A 24,264-nucleotide genomic window follows, 5' to 3' on the forward strand; every position below is an offset into this window, starting at 1 on the left:
ATTGCTGGCACATGATGGCATATATCACATTGGTAGATGTGCACGTGAACGAGCCCCTGATGGTGTGGCTGATATGGTTAGGTCTTATAATAGTGTCCCTTGAATAGATATGTGGACAGAGTTGGCACTGGGTTTGTTGCAGGGTTTGGTCCCTGATCCCCCACTTGGTAAGGCAACTCCCATCTTTTCATATCCTGTGTATTTATACCTCTTTACTGTATTTTCCACTCCATGCATCTGATGAAGTGGGTTTTAGCCCACGAAAGCTTATGTCCTAATAAATTTGTTAGCCCTGGTCTACATGAGAAGTTGAGGTTGAATTTAGCAGCGTTAAATGAATTTAACCCTGCACCCGTCCACACAACTAAGCCCTTTTTTTCGACTTAAAGGGCTCTTAAAATCAATTTCCTTACTCCACCCCCGACAAGAGGATTAGCGCTGAAATTGGCCTTGCCGGGTCGAATTTGGGGTACTGTGGATGCAATTAGACGGTATTGGCCTCCGGGAGCTACCTCAGAGTGCTCCATTTTGACCACTCTGGACAGCACTCTCAACTCAGATGCACTGGCCAGGTAGACAGAAAAAGGCCCGCAAACTTTTGAATTTCAATTTCCTGTTTGGCCACCATGACAAGCTGCAGGTGACCATGCAGAGCTCATCAGCAGAGGTGACCATGATGGAGTCCCAGAACTGCAAAAGAGCTCCAGCATGGACCAAACGGGAGGTACAGGATCTGATCACTGTATGGGGAGAGAAATCCGTGCTATCAGAACTATGTTCCAGTTTTCGAAATGCCAAAACATTTGTCAAAATCTCCCAAGACATGAAGGACAGAGGCCATAACAGGGACCCGAAGCAGTGCCGCGTGAAACTTAGGGAGCTGAGGCAAGCCTACCAGAGAGGCGAACAACCGCTCTGGGTCAGAGCCCAAAACATGCCACTTCTATGATGAGCTGCATGCCATTTTAGGGGGTTCAGCCACCACTACCCCAGTCGTGTTGTTTGACTCCTTCAATGGAGATGGAGGCAACAAGGAAGCAGGTTTTGGAGACGAGGAAGATGATGATGATGAGGTTGTAGATAGTTCACAGCAAGCAAGCAGAGAAACCGGTTTTCCCAACAGCCAGGAACTGTTTCTCACCCTGGACCTGGACCCACTACCCCCTGAACCCACCCAAGGCTGCCTCCCAGACCCGCCAGGTGGAGAAGGGACCTCTGGTGAGTGTACCTTTTAAAATACTATACATGGTTTAAAAGCAAGCATGTGAAAGGATTGATTTGCCCTGCCATTCGTGGCTCTCCTGGATATACTCCCAAAGCCTTTGCAAAAGGTTTCTGGGGAGGGCAGCCTTATTCCATCCACCATGGTAGGACACTTTACCACTTCAGGCCAGTAGCACGTACTCGGGAATCACTGTAGAACAAAGCATTGCAGTGTATGTTTGCTGGCGTTTAAACAACATCCGTTTTTTATCTCTCTGTGTTATCCTCCGGAGAGTGATTCATGGTCACCTGGTTGAAATAGGGTGCTTTTCTTAAGAGGACATTCAGAGGTGCCCATTCCTGCTGGGCTGTTTGCCTGTGGCTGAACAGAAATGATCCCTGCTGTTAGCCACGGAGAGGGGGGAGGGGCTAGCCACGAGCTGGGGGGAGGCAAAATGCGACCTTGGAACAAAATCACATGTGCTATGTATGTAATGTTAACAGCAAGGTTTACTGTGAAAGAGTGTACCCATTGTTCTATAAAATGTGTCTTTTTAAATACCACTGTCCCTTTTTTTTTCTCCACCAGCTGCATGTGTTTCAAGGATCACAGGATCTTCTCCTTCCCAGAGGCTAACGAAGATTAGAAGGCAAAAAAAAAAATGCACTCGTGATGAAATGTTCTCTGAGCTCATGCTGCCCTCCCACACTGACAGAGCACAGATGAATGCGTGGAGGCAGACAATGTCAGAGTGCAGGAAAGCACAAAATGTCTGGGCTGAAGAGAGGGCTGAAGCTGAAAGGTGGTGGCAGCGTGATGAGAGGAGGCAGGATTCAATGCTGAGGCTGCTGGAGAATCAAACTAATATGGTCCAGCGTATGGTTGAGCTGCAGGAAAGGCAGCAGGAGCACAGACCGCCACTACAGCCCCTGTGTAACCAACCGCACTCCTCCCCAAGTTCCATAACCTCCTCACCCAGATGCCCAAGAACGCAGTGGGGGGGCCTCTGGCGACCCAGCCACTCCATCCCAGAGGATTGCCCAAACAACAGAAGGCTGGCATTCAACAAGTTTGAAACTTTTAAAGTGCTGTGGGGCCTTGTCCTTCCCTCCTCCACCACCCCTCCTGGGCTACGTTGGTAGTTATCCCCCTGTTTCTGTGAAGAATTAATAAAGAATGCATGAATGTGAAGCAACAATGACTTTATTGCCTCTGCAAGCGGTGATCGAAGGGAGGAGGGGAGGGTGGTTAGCTTACAGGGAAGTAGAGTGAAACAAGGGGCAGGGGGTTTCATCAAGGAGAAACAAACAGAACTTTCACACCGTAGCCTGGCCAGTCATGAAACTGGTTTTCAAACCCTCCTGTGCTCTTCTAACCACCCTGGTGTCTGGCTGTGCGTAACCAGCAGCCAGGCGATTTGCCTCAACCTCCCACCCCGCCATAAACATCTCCCCCTTACTCTCACAGATATTGTGGAGCACACAGCAAGCAGTAATAACAGTGGGAATATTTCAGGGTTTCAGAGTAACAGCCGTGTTAGTCTGTATTCGCAAAAAGAAAAGGAGTACTTGTGGCACCTTAGAGACTAACCAATTTATTTGAGCATAAGCTTTTGAGAGCTCCAGCTCACTTCATCGGATGCATACTGTGGAAAATACAGAAGATGTTTTTCTACACACAGACCATGAAAAAATGGGTTTTTATCACTATAAAAGGTTTTCTCTCCCCCCACCCCACTCTCCTGCTGGCAATAGCTTATCCAAAGTGATCACTCTCCTTACAATGTGTATGATAATCAAGGTGGGCCATTTCCAGCACAAATCCAGGTTTCCTCTCCCCCCGCCCAGCAAAACCACTCTCCTGTTGGTAATAGCTTCTCTACAGTGATCACTCTCCTTACAATGTCTATGATAATCAAGGTGGGCCATTTCCAGCACAAATCCAGGGTTTAACAAGAACGTCTGAGGAATGGGGGGTGGGGAGGGGAAAGGAATAAACAAGGGGAAATAGGTTACTTTTTATAATGAGTCAACCATTCCCAGTCTCTATTCAAGCCTAAGTTAATTGTATCCAATTTGCAAATTAATTCCAATTCAGCAGTCTCTTGTTGGAGTCTTTTTTGCGAAGATTTTTTGTTGAAGGATAGTCGCTTTAAGATCAGAAATCGAGTGACCAGAGAGGGAATATTGGTTTTGCTGAGGTCTACCCGAGTCAGTAAACTGCGCCAGCGCGCTTTTAAATGTCCAAATGCACATTCTACCACCATTCTGCACTTGCTCAGCCTGTAGTTGAACAGCTCCTGACTACTGTCCAGGCTGCCTGTGGATGGCTTCATGAGCTATGGCATTAAGGGGTAGGCTGGGTCCCCAAGGATAGGCATTTCAACATCCCCAAGGTTTATTTTCTGGTCTGGGAATAAAGTCCCTTCCTGCATCTTTTGAAACAGATCAGAGTTCCTGAAGATGTGAGCGTCATGTACCTTTCCTGGCCGTCCCACACTGATGTTGGTGAAACGTCCCTTGTGATCCACCAGTGCTTGCAGCACTATTAAAAAGTACCCCTTGCGGTTTATGTACTCACTGGCTTGGTGCTCCGGTGCCAAGATAGGGATATGGGTTCCGTCTATGGCCCCACCACAGTTAGGGAATCCCATTGCAGCAAAGCCATCCACTATGACCTGCACATTTCCCAGGGTAACTACCCTTGATATCAGCAGATCTTTGATTGCATTGGCTACTTGCATCACAGCCGCCCCCACAGTAGATTTGCTCACTCCAAATTGATTCCCAACTGACCAGTAGCTGTCTGGCGTTGCATGCTTCCACAGGGCTATTGCCACTCGCTTCTCAACTGTGAGGGCTGCTCTCATCTTGGTATTCTTGTGCCTCAGGGCAGGGGAAAGCAAGTCACAAAGTTCCATGAAAGTGCCCTTATGCATGTGAAAGTTTCGCAGCCACTGGGAATCGTCCCAAACCTGCAATACTATGCGGTCGCACCAGTCTGTGCTTGTTTCCCAGGCCCAGAATCGGCTTTCCACCGCATGAACCTGCCCCATTAGCACCATGATGCCCACATTGCCAGGGCCCGTGCTTTGAGAGAAGTCTGTGTCCATGTCCTCATCACTCATATCACCGCGCTGACATCGCCTACTCGCCCGGTATCGCTTTGCCAGGTACTGGTGCTGCATATACTGCTGGATAATGCATGTTGTGTTTAATGTGATCCTAATTGCCAAAGTGATCTGAGCGGGCTTCATGGTTGCCACGGTATGGTGTCTGCACAGAAAAAAGGCCCGGAACGATTGTCTGCTGTTGCCCTGATGGAGGGAGGGGCGACTGACGACATGGCTTACACGGTTGGCTTACAGGGAATTAAAATCAACAAAGGGGGTGGCTTTGCAAGAAACTGAATGGCCCCCTCAAGGATAGAACTCAAAACCTCAAGGATAGAACTCAAAACTGGGTTTAGCAGGCCGTTGATTTCACAGAGGGAGGGAGGGAGGAGAAAATGAATTCAAAACAAATCTGATCTATTTCTTGTTTTGAGCCACTTCATATATCTTTATACATCTTGCTGACAGCAGACTGTGCAGTACGTCTGCTAGCCATCGTCATCTCCTGGGTGTTCGGCAGAAGACGGTGCAGTATGACTACTGGCCACCATCTTCTGCTAGCTGCAGATTAAAAGACAGTGCACTGCTGATAGGACTCAATCGCCATGAGACGAATCAAGGGAAATGACCTGCTGAGTCACTCCCATGTTTGCCCAGGCACCCGGTTAAAAGAGCACCCAGGACTACGTCAATGACGGCTACCAGTCATACTGAACTGTCTGCTGCCAACAGGCAATAAACTGCTGCTGTGTAGCAATGCAGTACCACGTCTGCCAGCACCCAGGAGACATACGGTGATGGTTACCTGAGCGGGCTCCATGCTTGCCGTGGTATGGCGTCTGCACATGTAACTCAAGAAAAAAGGCGCAAAACGATTGTCTGCCCTTGCTTTCACGGAGGGAGGGAGGGAACGGGGGCCTGACGATATGTACCCAGAACCACCCGCGACAATGTTTTAGCCCCATCAGGCACTGGGATTTCTACCCAGAATTCAAATGGGCGGTGGAGACTGCGGGAACTGTGGGATAGCCACCCACAGTGCAACTCTCCGGAAGTCGATGGTTGCCTCAGTACTGTGGACACACTCCGCCGACTACATGCACTGAGAGCATTTGTGTGGGGACACACACAGTCGACTGTATAAAAACGCTTTCTACAAAACCGACTTCTATAAATTCGACCTAATTTCGTAGTGTAGACATACCCTTATTAGTCTTTAAGGTACCACAAGGACTCCTCATTGATTTTGCTGATACAGACTAACACGGCTACTACTCTAAAACCTCTCCATTTAATGAGTCTTTATGCATATTTTTCATTGAGAGACCACATAATAGCTAATCTGACATGATATTTATCTTCATTAGTTATTTTTCTTTTCTCACAAGTAATGAGAGAGTATGTGCTTATGTATAAAATATATTTTGGGTCAATATCTTGAAAAATGAACTGTTTTAGTTTACAGGAATAGGAAACAGGAAATTTAGAAATCAAATTTCTGAACATATTGAAACTTTAGATAATGTGTGATTTTGTTTGCTAGGTTTTCAGTGAAAGAACACTGAGGTGCATATCAACCTAGAAAACATTTTTATTAAAGTATTTCTACATACACTGTGAGAGTATGATGTGCTATAGGCCGGGACTACATATATTGTGGTTGGGTCACCACGTTAAAGGCCTCATATTTCTGCATTTGTAAAAAAAAAAAAAAAAAAAAAAAGCTATAATATTGTGTACCAGAATCTAAAGTATCACATTAAAAATTAAGTCTCTCGACTTTACAGTTCCAAAGATAATATTCAAGTTGTAAACCAAGCATAACTAAACCAGTGACACCTGCCTGATTTTGGAGATAACCTAAAACAATTGCTCTCAGAGGAGTAAGAATAATAGCTTGGCCAGAATCTGAAGAGTTTGATGTACTATGGTTGCATTACTTTGGCTGGTCCTCTCTTTTTAAGGACCTACTAAAATAAGTAAAAAGTTAAATTCATACCTCCAGTTTCAGAAAGCTTGCCTCGGTAAATTTTATCTTCCACCACATCTGTCCAGTACAGTAAGCTCTGATTGAAATGAAAATCAAGTGCTATTGTGTTTCTTAAACCAGGAACTAAGAGACTGTAGTCTCGCTTCTGAAGATCAATCTTTCTGATCTCGTGACGAATGGAAAAAATGATGAAAGCTTCAAATGGATCTGGAAGTACAATGGATTATACATTAAAATGTATAATAAAGAGTATAATTTTAGTAGACTTACTGATATAAGGCACACATAGCTGAACGAGAATGCAGAGTACTTTATTGGAGGAACAATTTGATTAAAATAATAGATCTTGTAAGCCTTACTAGCTCATTCATTTTCCAACAAAGAGTAAATTTTGCAAATATATATAATTCAGACCAATTTAGACTTCTGCTCACCTGCCTCAACTAAAGGTGTTGAATGGATATTAACAACAAGGATATCTGACTCAGTCAGTCAGCGGTCCACAGGCAAAACCCAAAGAATGTCTTCTGGATGAGAGCTAAGTGGTGGAGTTCTTTCCTCCCCTCTCCCTCTCCCTCCCTGGACTTCCAGGATTAAGGCCAGAAAAAAAGTTTAAGCTATCAAAATTAAAATAAGAACTTCAGTGAAGTTTTTACTTTCTTAAATGCTTCAGAGAAAATAAGTCTGTTAAAAGTTATCTAGTTTTGCTCTAATTAACAATTAGTTGAAAACTATGTACTGCAACTAATATAATACAAAAAAGATTACTTTGTGTGAGTTAAACTGCATAAACAACTTATCTAACACAAAACCACAAAAACAAGGAATTGTAAAATTAAGGCATCTAACAGCACACAACTTCTTCAAATTCACCACCACTACCACAAACAGACCAGACTTTCCCTCCACTAACCATTCTGAACTGTTCTTGAAAAATCATACTCACTTGTGTTTTGAGAAAGGGTGCTAGAACCCTGGCTTCTCTACTGAGACAGAATTGAGGATATTTTGTATTGTCTGGTGCATGGCATTTGTTCTACTGGTGAAATGTACGTCTCTGGGTGGATGAGTAAAAGGAATGTAATGTTAGATGCCTTAACTTTTTATTTCCTTGTAGCTGTGGATTTGTGTTAAGTATGTTATGTATGTACCCTTAACTCACACATAATGCAGTGCTAATTTAAGTTAAGAAAAGCTGTCAAACACAGCAATGACTACTTTCACAAAGAACAAGATCTCTGTCAAAGTGACCAGCCAGGTCTGGAGCAAAAAAAGAAAATCTTAATGAAATTATCCAGCCAGTTCAAGAACTCTGCTTTAAAGAACAGAGACCTTTGCAAATATTATTTTATTTTGGAAAACAGACATTGCTTTCTTGAAGATCTTCCTCTACAATGCAACAATAATACCGTTAAACTAGTAAAATCTCTTTTCCTCTACCATACTAGGCTTCAGTTTTGGATGGTATGCGTATTACTGGGGGAACACGACAACAGGCAGGATTTCAGTGCCTTCTAAGGTGTCGAAAAACAGAGTCAGTCAAAATGTTTCAAAAAAGAAACTTTTCACTTCCTTTTAAAAAATTAAACTTTTTCATGGTCTGCATTAACTAATAATTGCACATAAAGATTCAGTTGTGACTTGTAGCACATTAAATAATCATCGCCAACAGAATAAGGGTTCCTTACATGAAGAGCAGTATCTGCCTCTGAACCAACAGGCACGTTCACAAAGCTTCTCATATTTGTCAAAGCAGTGTCTGATTTTGCAGATCCTGAAATAGCTGAACTATATGATGATCAATAAGCTCTTCAACATTAGCAGCTGTTGCATCACAAAGGTCAAAAGCTCATAAACTTGATGAACAATTTAATTAAGCTCCTGATCTTTGACAAATCAGCAGGTATGTTGTAGAATACCCTGTTCATCATAAATCTTGTCCTTTATTGGCTAACTGTGGCACAGAAAGACTGTGTTATGTCAGCGAGAAAAATCATGCAAACTCCGAAGATGAAATTTTTGGCCCTTTTTTAAATCAACTAGAATTTGGGAACTAAAATTAACCAATTCTCTTCAACACTCCCCCTCCGTCATCCCCTCCCCCACATCTCCTGGGGCAGAACATTCAGGTTTTACTCAACAGATTATCTTTTGAAACTTTGGGCCAGGTATTTTGTGCTTTATGGATTTAACTACTGTTTTAAGTGCAAAACAGAATGCAGCCTTAACCATGGCAACAACAGTTCTGCTATAGTAATACAAAGAATGTTTAAGAAATAAAGCTGGACAAAATAGCTTATTTGCTCTATAAATAGTCATATATTTGACAAAAAAAATGCTTATAGGCAACATGGTTTATGATGTTTACACAATTACTCTTCAACAAATACAAATTATAAATAAAGAAATGCAGCTGATGCACAAAAGAGAAATGTCATGCTGTGCACAGAACAGTTTATATGCAGGAGGATCCTAGATTGAAAAAAAATTTTTTTTTTAATATCATCTGGTATGAGAAGTTGGGCTACACAAACCACCCATGGCAAAAAATAAAATGTGGGACAAATAGTAAAGTGTAATTTTCCTGCAATGTTTTTATTCTGGTATTCTGTTTTAGATGGGTCGTTAACTGAAATGTCACTGTCACTGGAGCTTAGGCTGAGGTGCATTACCAGACTTATTTGTTACCTTATACTGTGCCTTCTCTAACCATACGTCCAAAGCAAATCAATGGAGAGGTCTGTGCAAAGGGAACTCCTTCACAAATGTGGTGTGGTTGAGTCCACCAGTGTGGAGAATTTTTTATTTTGCTTGGCATTGTAAGGCGCTTGTTTATACTATGTCTGTGTGGGATGTGTAGTATCCTGAGCCAGCCCTTCAGGCATCACATGTGTAGTCTGGTGTGCTTGACAACAAATGCCATTGCTGACATATGGCCTAACAGTTGGAGGCAGATCATGGATGTCGTCTGTGGGCTGCTTACATTATCGTGATTAGGTTGACTACAGTGGTAAATCTGTAAGTGGGCAGAAAGGCTGTAGCCAGAGAGTAGAGGTAGTCCCGGATGAATTCCAGTATCAGCACAGGTGTGAACGTTGATTTTTGTTGGTTTATTTGTAGACCCAGCTGTGTGAAGAGAGCTAATGTCTTTGGAGTAGCTTCTAGTGCCTCTTCTCAAGTCTACTCTGAAATCTTCTCAAATCGTGGCTTTGAGTAACCAATCATCCAGATAGGGGAATATTATGATCCTTTGTCTGCTGAGGTGAGCCGCTATCACTGTGAAGACTTTTGAGAATACCTGTAGAGCCACGGACAAGTTGAAAGGGAATACTTTGTATTGGAAATTATCCATTCCCACAACAAATCTGAGAAACTTCCTGTGTGAGGGATGAATCATTATGTGGAAATATTCATCCTGGAGTTCAAGGGCTGAGAAGCAGTCCCCTCATTCTAGTGCTGGAATTATCGTTGCTAGCAAGACCATCCTGAATCATTCAGTCTTCATGAATTTGTTGAGTCTTCTTAGGTTGAGAATGGGTCTCCATCCTCCATTTTTTTCTGGGTTAAAAAATAATGGGAGTAGAAACCCTTCCGTCTGTGTTGTGTAGATACTGGTTCTATTGCGCCCAGGCATATGAGTTGGTTTACCTTCTGTCATAATAGGTGTTCGTGAGAAAGGTCTCTGAAGATGGATAGGGACATAGGGTGTGTAGGGGGGGATGGAGATAAATTGGATGGAACAGCCAGTCTTGATAAATTCTATTGTCTAGATTGTCTGATGTGACATTTCACCATGCTGCATGGAATGGGGTCAGATGGTCTACGAATGGATGGATGGTGTTGGATGGGTCCAGCAATAGAAAGTGTGGGAGGTGTCTCCGGTCCTTGACCAAATCCTCAAAACTTCTGTTTAGAGGGAGGTTGTTGGGATATCGAGGCTGAGAAGGGAGTGGTCTCCAACTTGTGGGTCTCTGCCTCCACCTTTGTGGGTAGTATTGCCTCTAAGGCTGGGTGTAGGATGCAGATCTTGTTCTTTGTACTCCCCATTTCTTCTTTTGTGTAGGTGTATATATGCCAAAGGATCTCAGTGTCATCCTGGAGTCCTTCAACATGTGAAGGGACTCATCTGTTTTGGTTGAGAACAGTTTGGGGCCTTCAAATGGTATGTGCTCAACAGTAGATTGTACCTCTTCAGGAAACCTGATAGAGGGAGCCGGGAAACTTGCCACATGACTACAGCCATGAGAGCCTCATTTATTGGGAAAGCTATCTTGGAAGAGGTTGGAGAACGGAGGATGTCCAGCAACTTATGTTGGGACTCCACAATTTCTTCCAGTGGTATCTCCAATGAGCCTGTGATCCTCTTAAACAGCTCTTGGAACTGTATAAAGTCATCCCCTGTCATTGGTGGTGGGGGTATGAATTGGCAGCTGATGTGACTTATTGATCTGATGTATCCTTCAGTTCCCCGATTGCCTCTTCTGGAGATTCAGAGGATCCAAGTACTAAGGATGATGGAGACTGCCTCAACCACTCCCTGTGTGGATTCTGAGGCTTAGGGTAGTGTTGGTGGTACACTGCCCACGGGTCCCAGTAGGACCAATGTAGTAGGAATGGCATCGATGATGGCATCCGTGGGTGTCTCTACCATCCTTGAGTTTCAGGTCTGGGGAGGTTTCAGAGTAACAGCCGTGTTAGTCTGTATTCACAAAAAGAAAAGGAGTACTTGTGGCACCTTAGAGACTAACCAATTTATTTGAGCATGAGCTTTCGTGAGCTACAGCTCACTTCATCGGATGCATACCATGGAAACTGGGGAGGTATTGATGTTATTCTAGTAGACCCAGCCTGGTGGCTGTCTGCATAGGCAAGGAGTTATAGGATCATCCCCCTCCCCCTCCTCATTGTTGGATAAAGGAGGAACTGACCTAGTTGGTGTTGTAAGCTGGCATGATACCAAGAGTACTGGAGTAATGTCGGTACTGAGGAGTGGGGATTCTGGTGCTAACAAGACCAAAAGGTCTTTATGCTGGAGAAACTGCTGCAGTACAGAGAGCATTGGTACTGAGGAGGGTGTTATTGGCAGTACCGATGCCTTTACCATAGCAGTAAGTGCAGAGGTTATGCACTGTGCATTGTGGAGGCAAGAGGTGGTTCTATAGTTTGTAGCACTGCTGAGCTGCTTGTTGCCACATGTCTGAGCAGCTGCTGCGGTACTGAGGCAGGGCTTGTAGGTTTCCCTTTTGTGCCTTTGTCTGAGCTCACCCGCCTAGAGTCTTTGGCTTGCATGGTATCTATGGAAACGGATGGTCCTGCCTCAGAGATGGATGGTCTTGGTGCAGTTGGCACCAAGGTAGTCTGACGGGTTGGGGAATGTTTCTTTTTGGTGAGTTCCTGAGAAGGGGAGGTTGGAGACTGTTTTTTGTTTCCTTCTTGGAGGAATGCTCCTTTCTCTCACAGAGAGATGATTAATCTTTGTCAGATACCACCGTTGGAGACCAGTGGCCAGGAGGGGTTCATGATCCCATACTGGACACCGCGTGCAGACTTCTCCATCGTGAGGAGTTTTAGCTCTAAATTCCTTGCTTTTCTGGTGCAAGCCTTTATATCATGGAAGTGGGAGTACCAGCAGACATACTGTGAATGTCCATCAGACTGGCAAGTGAGGGAATGTTGAAAACCAGGAAGCCAGGCATGCCCCTTCGAATAGGGTTTCTCCCATGAGGGATGGTAACTATACTATATTAAGGGGTATACAAATAACTGAAACTTAAATTCCTAAGAGGAGAAAAAATAAATACATAAAGTAAGAAAAAGGTAGGGTAGTTAACTATTTAACTAAATAACTGGGTTCTAAAAAACTAATACTCTAAAGATATCAGCTAAGCTAAAGATAATCCTGAGACGCTCTGACGATTGCTCAATCTCATGCCGATGGTGGTAGAGAAGGAACTGAGAGGGGGTCGGTCGCACTGCACTGTGTAACTGACAGAAGTGGCACAAGATGGGAACACTGCCTGTGTGACCCAACCAGGCACTGTTACTGAAATTCTCCAATTACAAGCACAAGAACTCAGATTCTCCTAAAGTGGAGCACTCACAGGGACATTCCTTGAAAAAGAGTATATATTCCTGATCCCACACTGCAGTAGTAAACATCTTTAAATTGGTCAGTGGAATGCTGGGAAAAAAGGTTAAAATGAACACCTTAAAATGTTTTTCCCATTGTGGATGGAGCTCAGGGTGGTTTCTGTGTGATTTGAAAGGTCAGACAAATAAACTGTATCTAATAGAAAAGGTAGCAAAAAATTAGAAGATGACCCAGAAAAGTTGACTAAGAGATAACAATGGGAATAATCTGGAATAAATCAAAGAGCTCAAATCAAATTCTACTTTTGAATAAGCAAACAACCTCCTACTGAATTTGAAGAAAACTCAATGAGAATTATCTAATCCAATGGTAGTTGCAAGGAACTCTTTAATTTGAGTTATACTGAATATATTTTAATCTTAATTCATTATTTTAGAAGAACAAACTAAAAAGTAATTATTTTGATAAGGTGTAATTTGTACTTTGGCATGCTGTTAATTGGAACTAAATTGTGACTACACCATAACTGTAAAGGATATGTAATGAAATGTTTGAATTAGCTCAGCTACTGTCAAGTTAGATGGTTTCTAATAGGCCATTTCCAAAATATCTGAATTGGGTATTAATGAAATTATCTCAGGTGACTGATAATGTGATACACAAGCTCTCATTTCTAGCTCATTTGTTCAAAAATGGCCCATGGAATGAATGTGAGAAAAAGGTGAGCAACTGGAATAATTTCTTAGTGGTGAAATCTAATGACCTGTGAAACAGTCACCAAAAAGACTTGGTGAAGCATCATAGTTTAGAGATATTTAAAATCAGAGTTGTCAAAAATATGAGAAAAATAACTGTAAGGAACAATCCTCAAATGGCAGGTGGAAGCTCTAAGTCAGCGGTTCTTAACAATAGGTATGAATACCCTTGAGGGTACGCAGAGGTCTTCCAGGGGGTACATCAACTTATCTAGATATGTGCCTACTTTTACAACAGGCTACATAAAAAACCACTAGCAAAGTCAGTGCAAACTAAAATGTTATACAAAGACTTGTTTACACTGTTCTATATACTATACAATGAAAGGTAAGTACAAAATTTATATTCCAATCAATTTATTTTATAATTATATGGTAAAAATGAGAAAGTAAGCAACTTTTCAGTAACTGTTCTGTGACACTTCTGTAGTTTTATGTCTGATTTTGAAGGCAAGTGGGTTTTAAGTGAGGTGAAAGTTGGGGTATGCAAGATAAAACAGATTCCTGAAAGGGGTACAGTAGTCTGGAGAGGTTGAGAACCACTGCTGTAGGTAACCCAGTAGATTTCATTTAATATCCAAGCTCCTCTAGGCAGGGGCAGGGATTGTCTTTCTATATTTATATTGCAACTAGCAAACTGGAGCCCTTATTATCCTGATTTGGGCCTCTGGGCATTATCATTATGATGCAATTATAATATTATGATGATTCTATTCCCATAGAAGAGATGACACCCTCCATTAAAAGTTATGGTCCAGACTCTCTACTGAGGTCCAAAGTAGAAGGACACTGGATCTCAGATCCCTGGAGATTAATCCTATTTTACTGGTTTTTACACTTCCTATTAGAAGGAATAAGGAACCTTACAATAGTGAAGAAGCCCTAAATCTCAGCTTACCAATACTAGTGCAACTTTCACCATCATTACTGATCTTCCAGCCTTCATAACAGGAGCACTTGACACTATGTTTGTGCTGTTCACACACTTGACTACATTTAAGATGTTTGGTACAGTAATCCACAATTTCACAGGTTTTGTTGTCTGGATTTAGATAAAGTCCTGTAGGGCAGGAACACACAATTCTTCTTCCAGGAACTACAGAACACTGGTGGCTACATCCACCATTGTTAAGCGAACATTCATCTGAAATAACAGGAAAAGAACATTAAAAATTGCAAACGATATCAGCTGTATTATATTATACGTTTTAAGACCTTCTCGGTAATAAAAGAAATTAAAAACCTCAAGTAATCACTAACTGAATTTAAATCTGGCTGAACAACTATTTGTTTGGAATACTTATGCAGAAAAGTAGTGCATTCAATTTGCATACATCTGAGGTTGCATTACTGTTAGAGGATAGCAAGTTTTTAGCATTGTAGAACTACAATATATATTATAAATTTTGACAGATTATCAAAGGTATTTTACCATTCACGTATTCAGTACACTTTGTATTTACTGGATGGTACACTTCTTTTCTCATTTACTTAATGCTACCATTCTTTGGGCTTCTTGCTTACTATTCATGTATGGGTTTTTAAAAACAGTTGCAAAAAAGAACAACAGAATTTTCAGACAAAAGCTACATTAAGATGGGAGTAAAGGTTGACAATATATTTCAGAGTAAAATACATTACAGGGATGTTGTAATCTCTCCAAAATAAGCATTTAGTGTCCAAATCTGCCCTGAAGTGACACCATGAGAAAAGGAGGTGGTGGGGGGAACACTATGTGTCTAACCTAATCTGGAACTACAAACACTAAAATGTGTTCATTGTAATTGCATAGCTATTGCATGGTGTTATTACAGGACAGAGTTAAGGTGCCCTAACTTTACATTTCATATTTTCACATGGTTGGATTTTGTTTAAATTGGCTAAAGGCTATTTAGCTCAGTGATATCCTTTTCCGTTCCTAACCAGTGTACACTAACCCCAAATATATCTTGAAATGCATTGAGTGCCTCAGCACACTTGGCTCTGTGTCAAAGTGCCTTATTCCTTCAGCAATCTGAGGCTTCAGTGCCTTGTTCCTTATGTTCCCTGAGTCTTCTGTGTCTTCTATTTCCTAAACCTATGCATGGATGGTCTCTGGGATTAGGAGGCAAAGGGTATGCTTTTCTCCAACAGATTCTGAGTCTGCTCTCAGTTACATTTGTGCATCCCTGTGGTGACTACAGTGGTGTCAAAGAAGCCAATGTGAAAGGAAATTCAGGACCTAGTTCTCCATTTTATTTTATTTTATTTTATTTAAAGGATGCTGTGAAAACAAACACTAAAGAACATTAAGGAGCTCGTCCTGCATTTCCTATAAGTACGAATGTCAATGTGAATTTTGGGAGTACAAGACAGGTGCACTAATGTATTTATTTACTGAAAGTTAGATTTTCTTCTGAATCTTCTAATTTATTCATGCCTCTTAGCTAGTCTGATTCACATGTATCTCTAAAACTGAATTTTACATCTGCACAAGAAAATATACACAATCCAGCGGTCCTTCTATAGAACAGTTTCCCTCGTGATTTTTTAAAACAGTTCCCTTTCTTTTTAGGGTCTTTATTTTTCCAGACTTCAGGGTTCTCAATGATGGGGAAAAAAGGGAGCAAATTCATTAAAATAACACTGATAGGCAAACGTGCTGCCAATATCCTGCAATGCATATTAACACTTTAAGGCAACAGTCATAAATACCCGCATGCTAATTAGTAAATGAGTAGTAAACCACTGTTGAATAATAACTTATTATCATTATCTTAATCCCAGAAAATCTCAAAGGGACATGGCCTCTTTGCAGTCCAAATGCCACCTGGATCAATCTCTGCCTTGGTGCCTAAGGTGGTCTGGCTATGTTTATGTCAGTTATGTCTATCACTGGCAATCTTATCACACCACCAAAGCTTGATCTCTGTAGTGGCATTCCTTGGTACACATGATCCAGAATTTGCTGATCATCCGTTCTAATAATATGTCCATACCAAGGAAGCTGCTGAAACTAGTGCTGATAGAGGTGGTTGCTGGGTTTGGCTTCAAATATCCTCATTTGTGTTCCTGTTGTGACACTTGATCTGGAACAGCAGATGAAGATGATGAGAATCGAAAATGAAAAATGTTCTTTGGCCTTCCTCAGGACCCATGTTTTACTGCCATACAACAGAGTAGGTATAATTGTGGTTCTATAGATCCCCAGCTCTTTGGCAAGTTTGATGTCATGACATCCCCACAAAGGCCACTGAAGCATGCCTGAAACCTGGCAGCAGCTGCTGCTATATGAGTGTCCAAATCTTTCAGGCAACTTCTAGCATGGTCTATGATGATGCCCAAATATTTGAGTTGCCACCTGCTCAATGTCCTGTCCAGACAAGTAAATACTGAGTTAGCTGTAATCTAGCGCTGGAGGCTGTTTGATGGCAATGGTCAGGGATTTAGTTTTATCCAGATTCATAAAGTCCAAAGTGTGTTGCTTCTTGCTCAACTAGATCAGCCATCAGCTTCAGCAATTCACCAGATTGAGTCAACAACAGAGTGTCATCAGCATATTAGAGATCTCAAAGCAGAATGGCATTCTGCTCAAAACCACCTACAGCTGCCTCCTCAAGCTTACCAATCAACTAATTAATGCTAATATTGACCAACGATGGTGCAGAGCGTTGCCTTGCCCAACTCCCATGTAGATAGGAAACCATGCTGTGAAACTGCCATTCACTCAAACACAGATTTCTATTCCTTTATAGAGCTCTTTTATCAATGACACTACTTTCCCAGATCCCACAAACTTCCTGGTTGCCTCATCAGATCTCCCAAACCTGCTCAATGCACTGAATCGAAGGCCTAATTGAGGTCTATAAAAAGTGCTATGAATGGTTTATTAAATTCAGCAATACAGTACAATACAATAAATATATGGGGGCCGATCCTGACTCTTATGTGGTGCTCTGGCAGCATATATGGGTCCTACAGGGGTTATTATCACTGGGACTTAATGAGATCATTATGTGCCTTGTCTCTCAAGCCAAAGAAATTTTACTAGAGCATTAACAAGGAGTTGTCCACCTGAGGACATAAAAACCTCTACTCCTGTAATCACCTCTCCTTTCCTACCTTTCAGCCATTCCATTATTTATTATATATATTACAGTATTGCCTAGAAGCCCTAATCACAGAGCAGGACATCATTATGCTGGGCACTGTACAAACACTGAACAAAAAGGCAGTCCCTGCCCCAAAAAAGGAAAACTAAGTATAAAATAAGAAAGACCAGATGGATTCAGAAAGACTAATGGTGGAGTACAAGGAAACAGTGAGATAATATTGGACAGCATGATAGAGTATGCTCGCCAGAACAGTCCTCTTTTTACATTTCATCTAAAGGATGAGCATAGTGCATCTTAATAACATGCAATGTCAAATCTTCAGTACTGACTTAGAAGAAAGAATGACACCTGTGGAATAATTAAAAAAAACACACCCCACAATTTTTTTGCAGCATACTAATATGTTTCGGGGGGGTGGGGGGGGATGACAAACCCTCCCATCTAAGTAGTGATCTAATTCAACAGTGGTTAAGTTTGTGTTGTGTGACAGTATTATAGGCACACTTAAGTACAGGTGTTCTTATATGTGTAAGAGAGCTTTCCAACTGCTTATGGCTACAACCATGTACCTTGTAAGGGATGTTTTAAGAGATTAAAAGATAGGTTCTTAGATTAGAGAACCTATGTTGTTCACCATGCTTCATTTTGGAGAGGCTTGATACAATTTCAAGCACAACATGGACATTAAAATAAAATGCACAAACTACTCGTGAGAAAATTTAAATACCCTGCTAACATAAGATTCTTTAGAAAGGGAAGATGGAAACAGAAAACATCAAGTGGTATTAGGGAAACAAAATAATTTTGAATGCTTTATAGATGTGAGTGCGCCTAAAAAGAAAATACCACAGAGGTCGCCTTCATCAGATCCATCAGGACAATCTCTTCTCCCATTACAGAGCTTCTCAGGCTGTAGGCAGATGGAGGTATCGTTAGCACAAGGATATTTTGGTGGTCCACACATATAGCTCTCGCAATTATCCTCATCAGACTGATCGTCACAATCAATATCTCCATCACATAGCCACGCTTTGCTAATGCATCTCCCTTGGAGAAAAGAGACAAACACAAGAAATCAGACTGAAAATAAACATAGGAAAACCTATGGTAACATTACAGAGAAATCTACTGTCTTATTACATTTTAGCATTAATGGTCTCTCTTTCTAAATTAACAGAAAGGCTCTAAACAAGCTCAGCTTTGTATTTTAAGTCATCTACATCTAAATAGGCAGTCTCAATTTCTTGACCAATGTCAAACCTAATAGGTTCTATGTTCAATGAAACTGCATGCAGGCAGCTATGCAACCTAAGTAAAATATACTGAATTACAGTTGTATAGGTTGCCCAAAATTGTTACAATATTTCTTCTCCTGCTTTCCTCCCCATTTTCTTTTCTCTCCACCCCCACTCAGCCCTAGTAAGAGCAAGATCCCAATCTGACACTGACTTAAACTAGCAGTTACCATGAACAAAAATAGTCTAATAATTATATACAATATGTTTCCATATAATGCCAAAGCAGTAATCATACTTCAAATTTTAGCCAATGATTTTAGTTTATTATCCATGTATTGTGTGATGTTACGATTAATGAACATGATATATATAATTATTGTATGTTAAATAGAGTTAAACTGTTGGATTATAGAAGTATAAAATTGATCAGTACTTAGATTGATAATTTATTAGATATCTACGTCAGAAAGGCTGAAACACAAGACCTGTAGGGTGAGGCCTTCCAGATTCTAGCTTACCTAATTTAGGCTTTGGAGATAAAAAATGCTGTCATAAGTTAGTGACCAAATAATAACCCGATGCCCTAAGATTATGAGGAAAGTGGTACCAAATGATAATATTGCAAAAAATTAGCTGGAAGATTAATTTTAAATAATAAAAATGCTGTAGAGGCACATCTGTTTCCAACATGTGCCTTAGCACAGGATACAAGTTGTACGTCAACGCTAACGAGAATAAAGAGAACCTATACAACCCATAGCATTTGGGATCCCTTATGTTTCTAGGGGACACAGACCAATAAGGGAAAAAAGAGGGCTGACACTTCCATGCACATGTGCAGAACATAGGTATAGACAGAATTACATTATAAAAAAGGGGGTGCCCAAAGTGGGAAAATTGAGCTTCCTATGGGAGAACTCCAGCAGGAACCATCCCTGTACGGATGGTCAATCCATGAGAGAGCCATCAGTCTCTAACACTGTCTAGGAGGATGAGAATATGTTTGTAGCTGTAACTGAATGGATATATCTAGGAGTTGTATGTGCTGTGACATTCATAACTTTGTTGGTAACTTTAATAAAAATGATAAAAGATAGTGGACCTTGTTCTTGTGATTGTTCTTGTGTCACTGGCCTATGGTTTCATGTGTTCCTATGAGTTCTACATCTAATGCAAGCAGAGAGAACTCTGTTGAACTTGAGACAGAGCTGCCAGAGCCGAACCCTCCATGGGGTGACATCACTGAAATTAACTTTAAATGAAACATTTCTAGCAAATGAAACACTTTCACAAAGTTTTAAATAGGCAATACCCAACTCATTTCCTTCACTGGAAATGACTACACAAGGGAAAAGTGTACTCCAGTTTATGCTACACGTGTATGTTAGAAATGTTACAGTTGCAGCATTGTCTGCTGATAGAGATAGGGTTTGTAACCTCTCAGAAGTATATGGCTGTGGAAGTGGAGTCACTTGGGGTAAAAACCCGCATCTATACAAATCCATGCCAAAAAGAGATCCCCCACAATTGTTCACACATGCTGACAGTTGCCATCAAGCTCTGATGCCACTGTCTCCAACTATTCATCAGCACATTTCAATCTCCTTTTAATGGTGTTTATGCTAGTCAGACAAGCATTAAAGCTGGTAATGTGCTTAGGAATTGTAGTTCTTTATTGAGACAATGCCACCATCCCAGGTTCCTCCTTCTTTCTGCCAGGAAACTCCTCTCTCTCTATCCCCACCACAGTACATGGACTAGTCATGCAGAGGGACTTTCAGAGTTGACGGGAGAGGGGAACAGGCACCTCCCACCTCTGGCCCCAAATATTTTAAATACTTCTCATCATCAGTTTGTATTTTCAAATAAATATTTTTAACAGTCAAAACTTTTACTAACACACATGTAACAGAGCACTGGTCTGCAAGGGCAGGCAGCACATCTGTTACAGGGACATAGCTCCTTTAAGGCTGCTCATTGTTGGGAGTTGTAGTCTTCAGAAAGGGCACATAATGGGAATGGGTCAGCTGACTACGTATCATGGGACTACCTGTTGAAAGCTGTATAAAGAAATACTCCTGGCTCAGTCTCAAGAAGATAAGGCTTGAGACAATCTCTGTGGGGATGTGGCAAGAGGCCCACACAATAATCAGGAAAGGTTACTCAGAGAGAAGGTTATGTCCTCTCCTCCCAGTTTGCTAAAAACTAGAATGGCCTTTGATGGCTGGGATCAAGTGATTTGCTCATTTTAAATCCTTTCGTGATAATAAAGCTGGCCTTGGGTAAAGGACTTTGGATTGAACTGCAGTTTGGGCATTATTTTACCTTCCTTAGCTGGTGTTTTCTGCTCATCAACTTACAGCACAGTACTCTGTATGAATGTATACCATAATGTATATTAGGCAGCGGCAAACTAATTCAGATGATATAAGAACAAATTCATACTTTCACTTAAAAATTGGATTATACTAAATCTGATCTTTCTTGAGGTTTGAAAAGAATTGAGTTCATGTTTGTTTTCCTCTGATCTTCCGGGTTTTTGCCAAGACCACAACCATAAATAGCAAAATACAATGAGAGTCAGTCTTATGATTAAGGCACCAGACTGGGATTCAGGAGTTCTGGCTTCAATTTCCAGCTCTGCTACAGACTTCCTGTGAGACCTTGTGCAAATGGTGAAAGACCCACCATTTAAATGTTATAAAACTACACATAAAGCACGCATGAACATCCTGTACTAAATAGGAATAACCCCAAAATATTAAAATACCCATACATTTAAAAGCAATTTAATATTTATTTATGCTTACCAATCCTGAATTACACATAAAAGAGCATGGCAAAAGGTACATTACCAAGGGGATATTTCACTGTGGGGTAACAGTATAGAGTACAAAGAATTAGGAGCTGGATCTGGAAGACGCTGAGCACTTTTGAAAGGTGCTGAGCACCTCCAATTCCTATTGATTTTAATGGAAGTTCAGGGTGCAGTGCACCTCATAAAAACGCTCAGCATCTTCCAAGTTGGAGCCCAAAGCACATCCATCATTCCACTGACAACAAAGGGAACTGTAATCCTTATTCCTCCCAAACTGAAAAAATGGACAACTTTGTTTCTACCTACTCACTTACAGTTACACAAGTAAAGAATAAATAAGTTAGAGCAACCAGGAAACAAAGTTGTATGCATAAACTTAAATACGTACATTCAATCAAAAGTGCTTCTAGAGAACTTCCATCTTCATCTTTACCTTGAAAAGAACACTGGAATTTAAATACCATCACAAAGACAGAAGCAGCAAAGAAAATAATGGAAAATGTTTGTGCCATGCAAATTGGCCATATCCCAAAGTAAATTGATGTTGATTCCAGTACAGCCTCTAACCTCTATTTCAATCTGTTTTATAGATACAGCCGCTTAAAGAACAAACCTGTTTGCTTGACTTTTTTTCATGTTAATGAAAAGAAGATATATTCTATAACACAGGATTCCTCTTCAACTATGATAGGTTTGACATATCTTATTAAATAAAAGAATATACTTATGTGAACAAATTAATTTTGTCCAGATTTAAATGAGGCACACATATTTATGTCTATATTGATGTCATGATTTCAAATTATTGCCCTAGCATGAGAAATACATTTTTTATTTTCCAGACACCTTTTCTAGTACAAGAGCTGCATCAATTCATATGCATATATCTACTGATTTCCATATCTCTTATATACATGAAGATAGATGTATTGTCTGCAATGTACGCAATAAAAAGGCCTCAAATAATAGGCATAGGTATGCTGGAAAGCTTGATCAAAATGCATTTTCTCGTGGTTTTGATTGTCTATGAAAATTAGCAATCCTAAACAGAGACTTAACATTTACATACTGTTCGGTATGTGGAGCATAGGAAGCCTTTGGTTGTATTGTCTATTGAACTGCAAGATGACAGTTTTCTACTAGTATCTAAAATACTGGTATCCTCCCATTCTACACTAGAGGTTCCCATTGAAATTAGGGAGTGTTTTCTCCCCCCAGCTCATCAGGAGCAGGCTTTATTAATGACTGCAATGGGTCATCTTATTTATTTCCATGTAGTCATTTTAACCTACTTCATTTCAAGGAGAGTGGGAGGAGAGAGCAATATTGTTATTTAAAGGCTTTCCCAAAAGCAACAATTTGTTCACCCACATCAAGTGTGCCTCTTGGCTATTACGCCAGGAGAGGCCATTTCAATTCCCAAATGGGATAACTATTATTGCAGATCACAGAAAGAACAATGTGTTCTATATCACCATCTAAAAGATTATGCCCCAGTCTGACTGTGGCGTTTGGATGCTTATACTACTGTAGTATAAATAATAATTACACACAAAAATATATATTACAAAATGTTATGGTTGAAAAGTTAGGAAATGCCAGCAGTAAGGTTGCCTGTTCAACTTTACTTCAGTTTGAGGGTGGTGAAACACTGGAATGTGTTGCCTAGGGAGGTGGTGGAATCTCCTTCCTTAGAAGTTTTTAAGGTCAGGCTTGACAAAGCCCTGGCTGGGATGATTTAATTGGGGATGGGTCCTGCTTTTGAGCAGGGGGTTGGACTAGATGACCTCCTGAGGTCCCTTCCAACCCTGATATTCTATGATCATTTAATTATATCATCACATACTATTTTTTCCCCAGTGTTTCAAGCTGGGTACTCAGAGGAAATCACCATTAAGAGCCAGCAGCACTTGACTTTGCAATGTTGACATTTTTTTAATTTAAAAAAAAAAGCCAACTGAAAAAATAATTATGTGAAACCATATTGAAACTCACAGGGGTCATTAGCAGGGTGGATATCTATAGGCCATCTGCACAGACCTCTGCCACTTAAGCTAACAGAGTAACTGGTAGCAGTAGTAGGCTGTTATTCTCTAGGTGGATCAGCCACTAGAGCAGGATGAGACACACTCTTTGGAAGTGAATTTCCTAGATATGTACTAACTCTCCGTAGAACATCGAAATAGAGCAAATTAGGGCTCAATTCCAGGTTCTGGAAAGGATTGCTCTAGTGGTCACAGATCTTCTTCCCCCATCCCCTCCAACCTGTCCTTGTCCCAGTAGTAGCCTTTTCCCAACTCTCATCCCTGATTCCTCAGCCCAGTATTCTCCCCAGCTCAGCCTAGCACTGTCCTAGGCCCAGTCTCCTTGCCAGTATCTTCCTTCAGTCTCCAACCTCAGTTCCCACATTACCAGTCTCCTCTCTGCCTCTGAAACTCCTTACCAGCCAGTCCAGTCTCCCAGCTGTCTCCATTTCTACATCCCAGTGCCAGTATCTTTGCCCAGGCAGTTCCTGTCTCACCCACTGAGGTACCTGTCCCAAATTATTCTCTCTGCTGCCCCTTCCTCCCCACATCCAGCTCTTGTCTCCTCTGCATTCTGATCAGGCTGCTTCCACTCTCTCGCTCTCTCTCCCCATATGTCATAAAAATAAAAGGAAGGGTAACCACCTTTCTGTATACAGTGCTATAAAATCCCTCCCTGCCAGAGGCAAAACCCTTTCACCTGTAAAGGATTAAGAAGCTAAAATAACCTCGCTGGCACCTGACCAAAATGACCAATGAGGAGACAAGACACTTTCAAATCTGGAGGGGGGGAACAAAGGGTCTGTCTCTCTGTGTGAAGCTTTTGCCAGGAACAGATCAGGAATGCAGTCTCAGAAACTCTGTTAAATTAGTAAGTAATCTAGCTAGAAATGCGTTAGATTTCCTTTTGTTTAATGGCTGGTAAAATACGCTGTGCT

At 41.2% G+C, this 24,264-nt stretch overlaps 1 protein-coding gene across 12 annotated transcripts in view; it reads right to left on the reverse strand.

Moving 5' to 3' along the window:
• LRP1B (LDL receptor related protein 1B) overlaps window positions 1–24,264 on the reverse strand; it is a 1,327,274-nt gene that overhangs the window by 493,283 nt on the left and 809,727 nt on the right. For 10 of the 12 annotated variants that reach the window (XM_073305381.1, XM_073305383.1, XM_073305376.1 and 7 more), the window contains 4 exons: window positions 21,691–21,735; window positions 18,093–18,293; window positions 14,051–14,296; window positions 6,316–6,513 (listed from right to left, as the gene is read on the reverse strand). In XM_073305381.1, the coding sequence (XP_073161482.1) occupies window positions 6,316–6,513; window positions 14,051–14,296; window positions 18,093–18,293; window positions 21,691–21,735 (690 nt within the window). The remainder of the gene's footprint in view (window positions 1–6,315; window positions 6,514–14,050; window positions 14,297–18,092; window positions 18,294–21,690; window positions 21,736–24,264) is intronic. The other 2 variants (XM_073305382.1, XM_073305377.1) reach the window with 1 other exon arrangement.

The sequence above is a fragment of the Lepidochelys kempii genome, chromosome 11, assembly GCF_965140265.1.
Source record: "Lepidochelys kempii isolate rLepKem1 chromosome 11, rLepKem1.hap2, whole genome shotgun sequence".
NCBI classification, from domain to species: Eukaryota; Metazoa; Chordata; order Testudines; family Cheloniidae; genus Lepidochelys; species Lepidochelys kempii.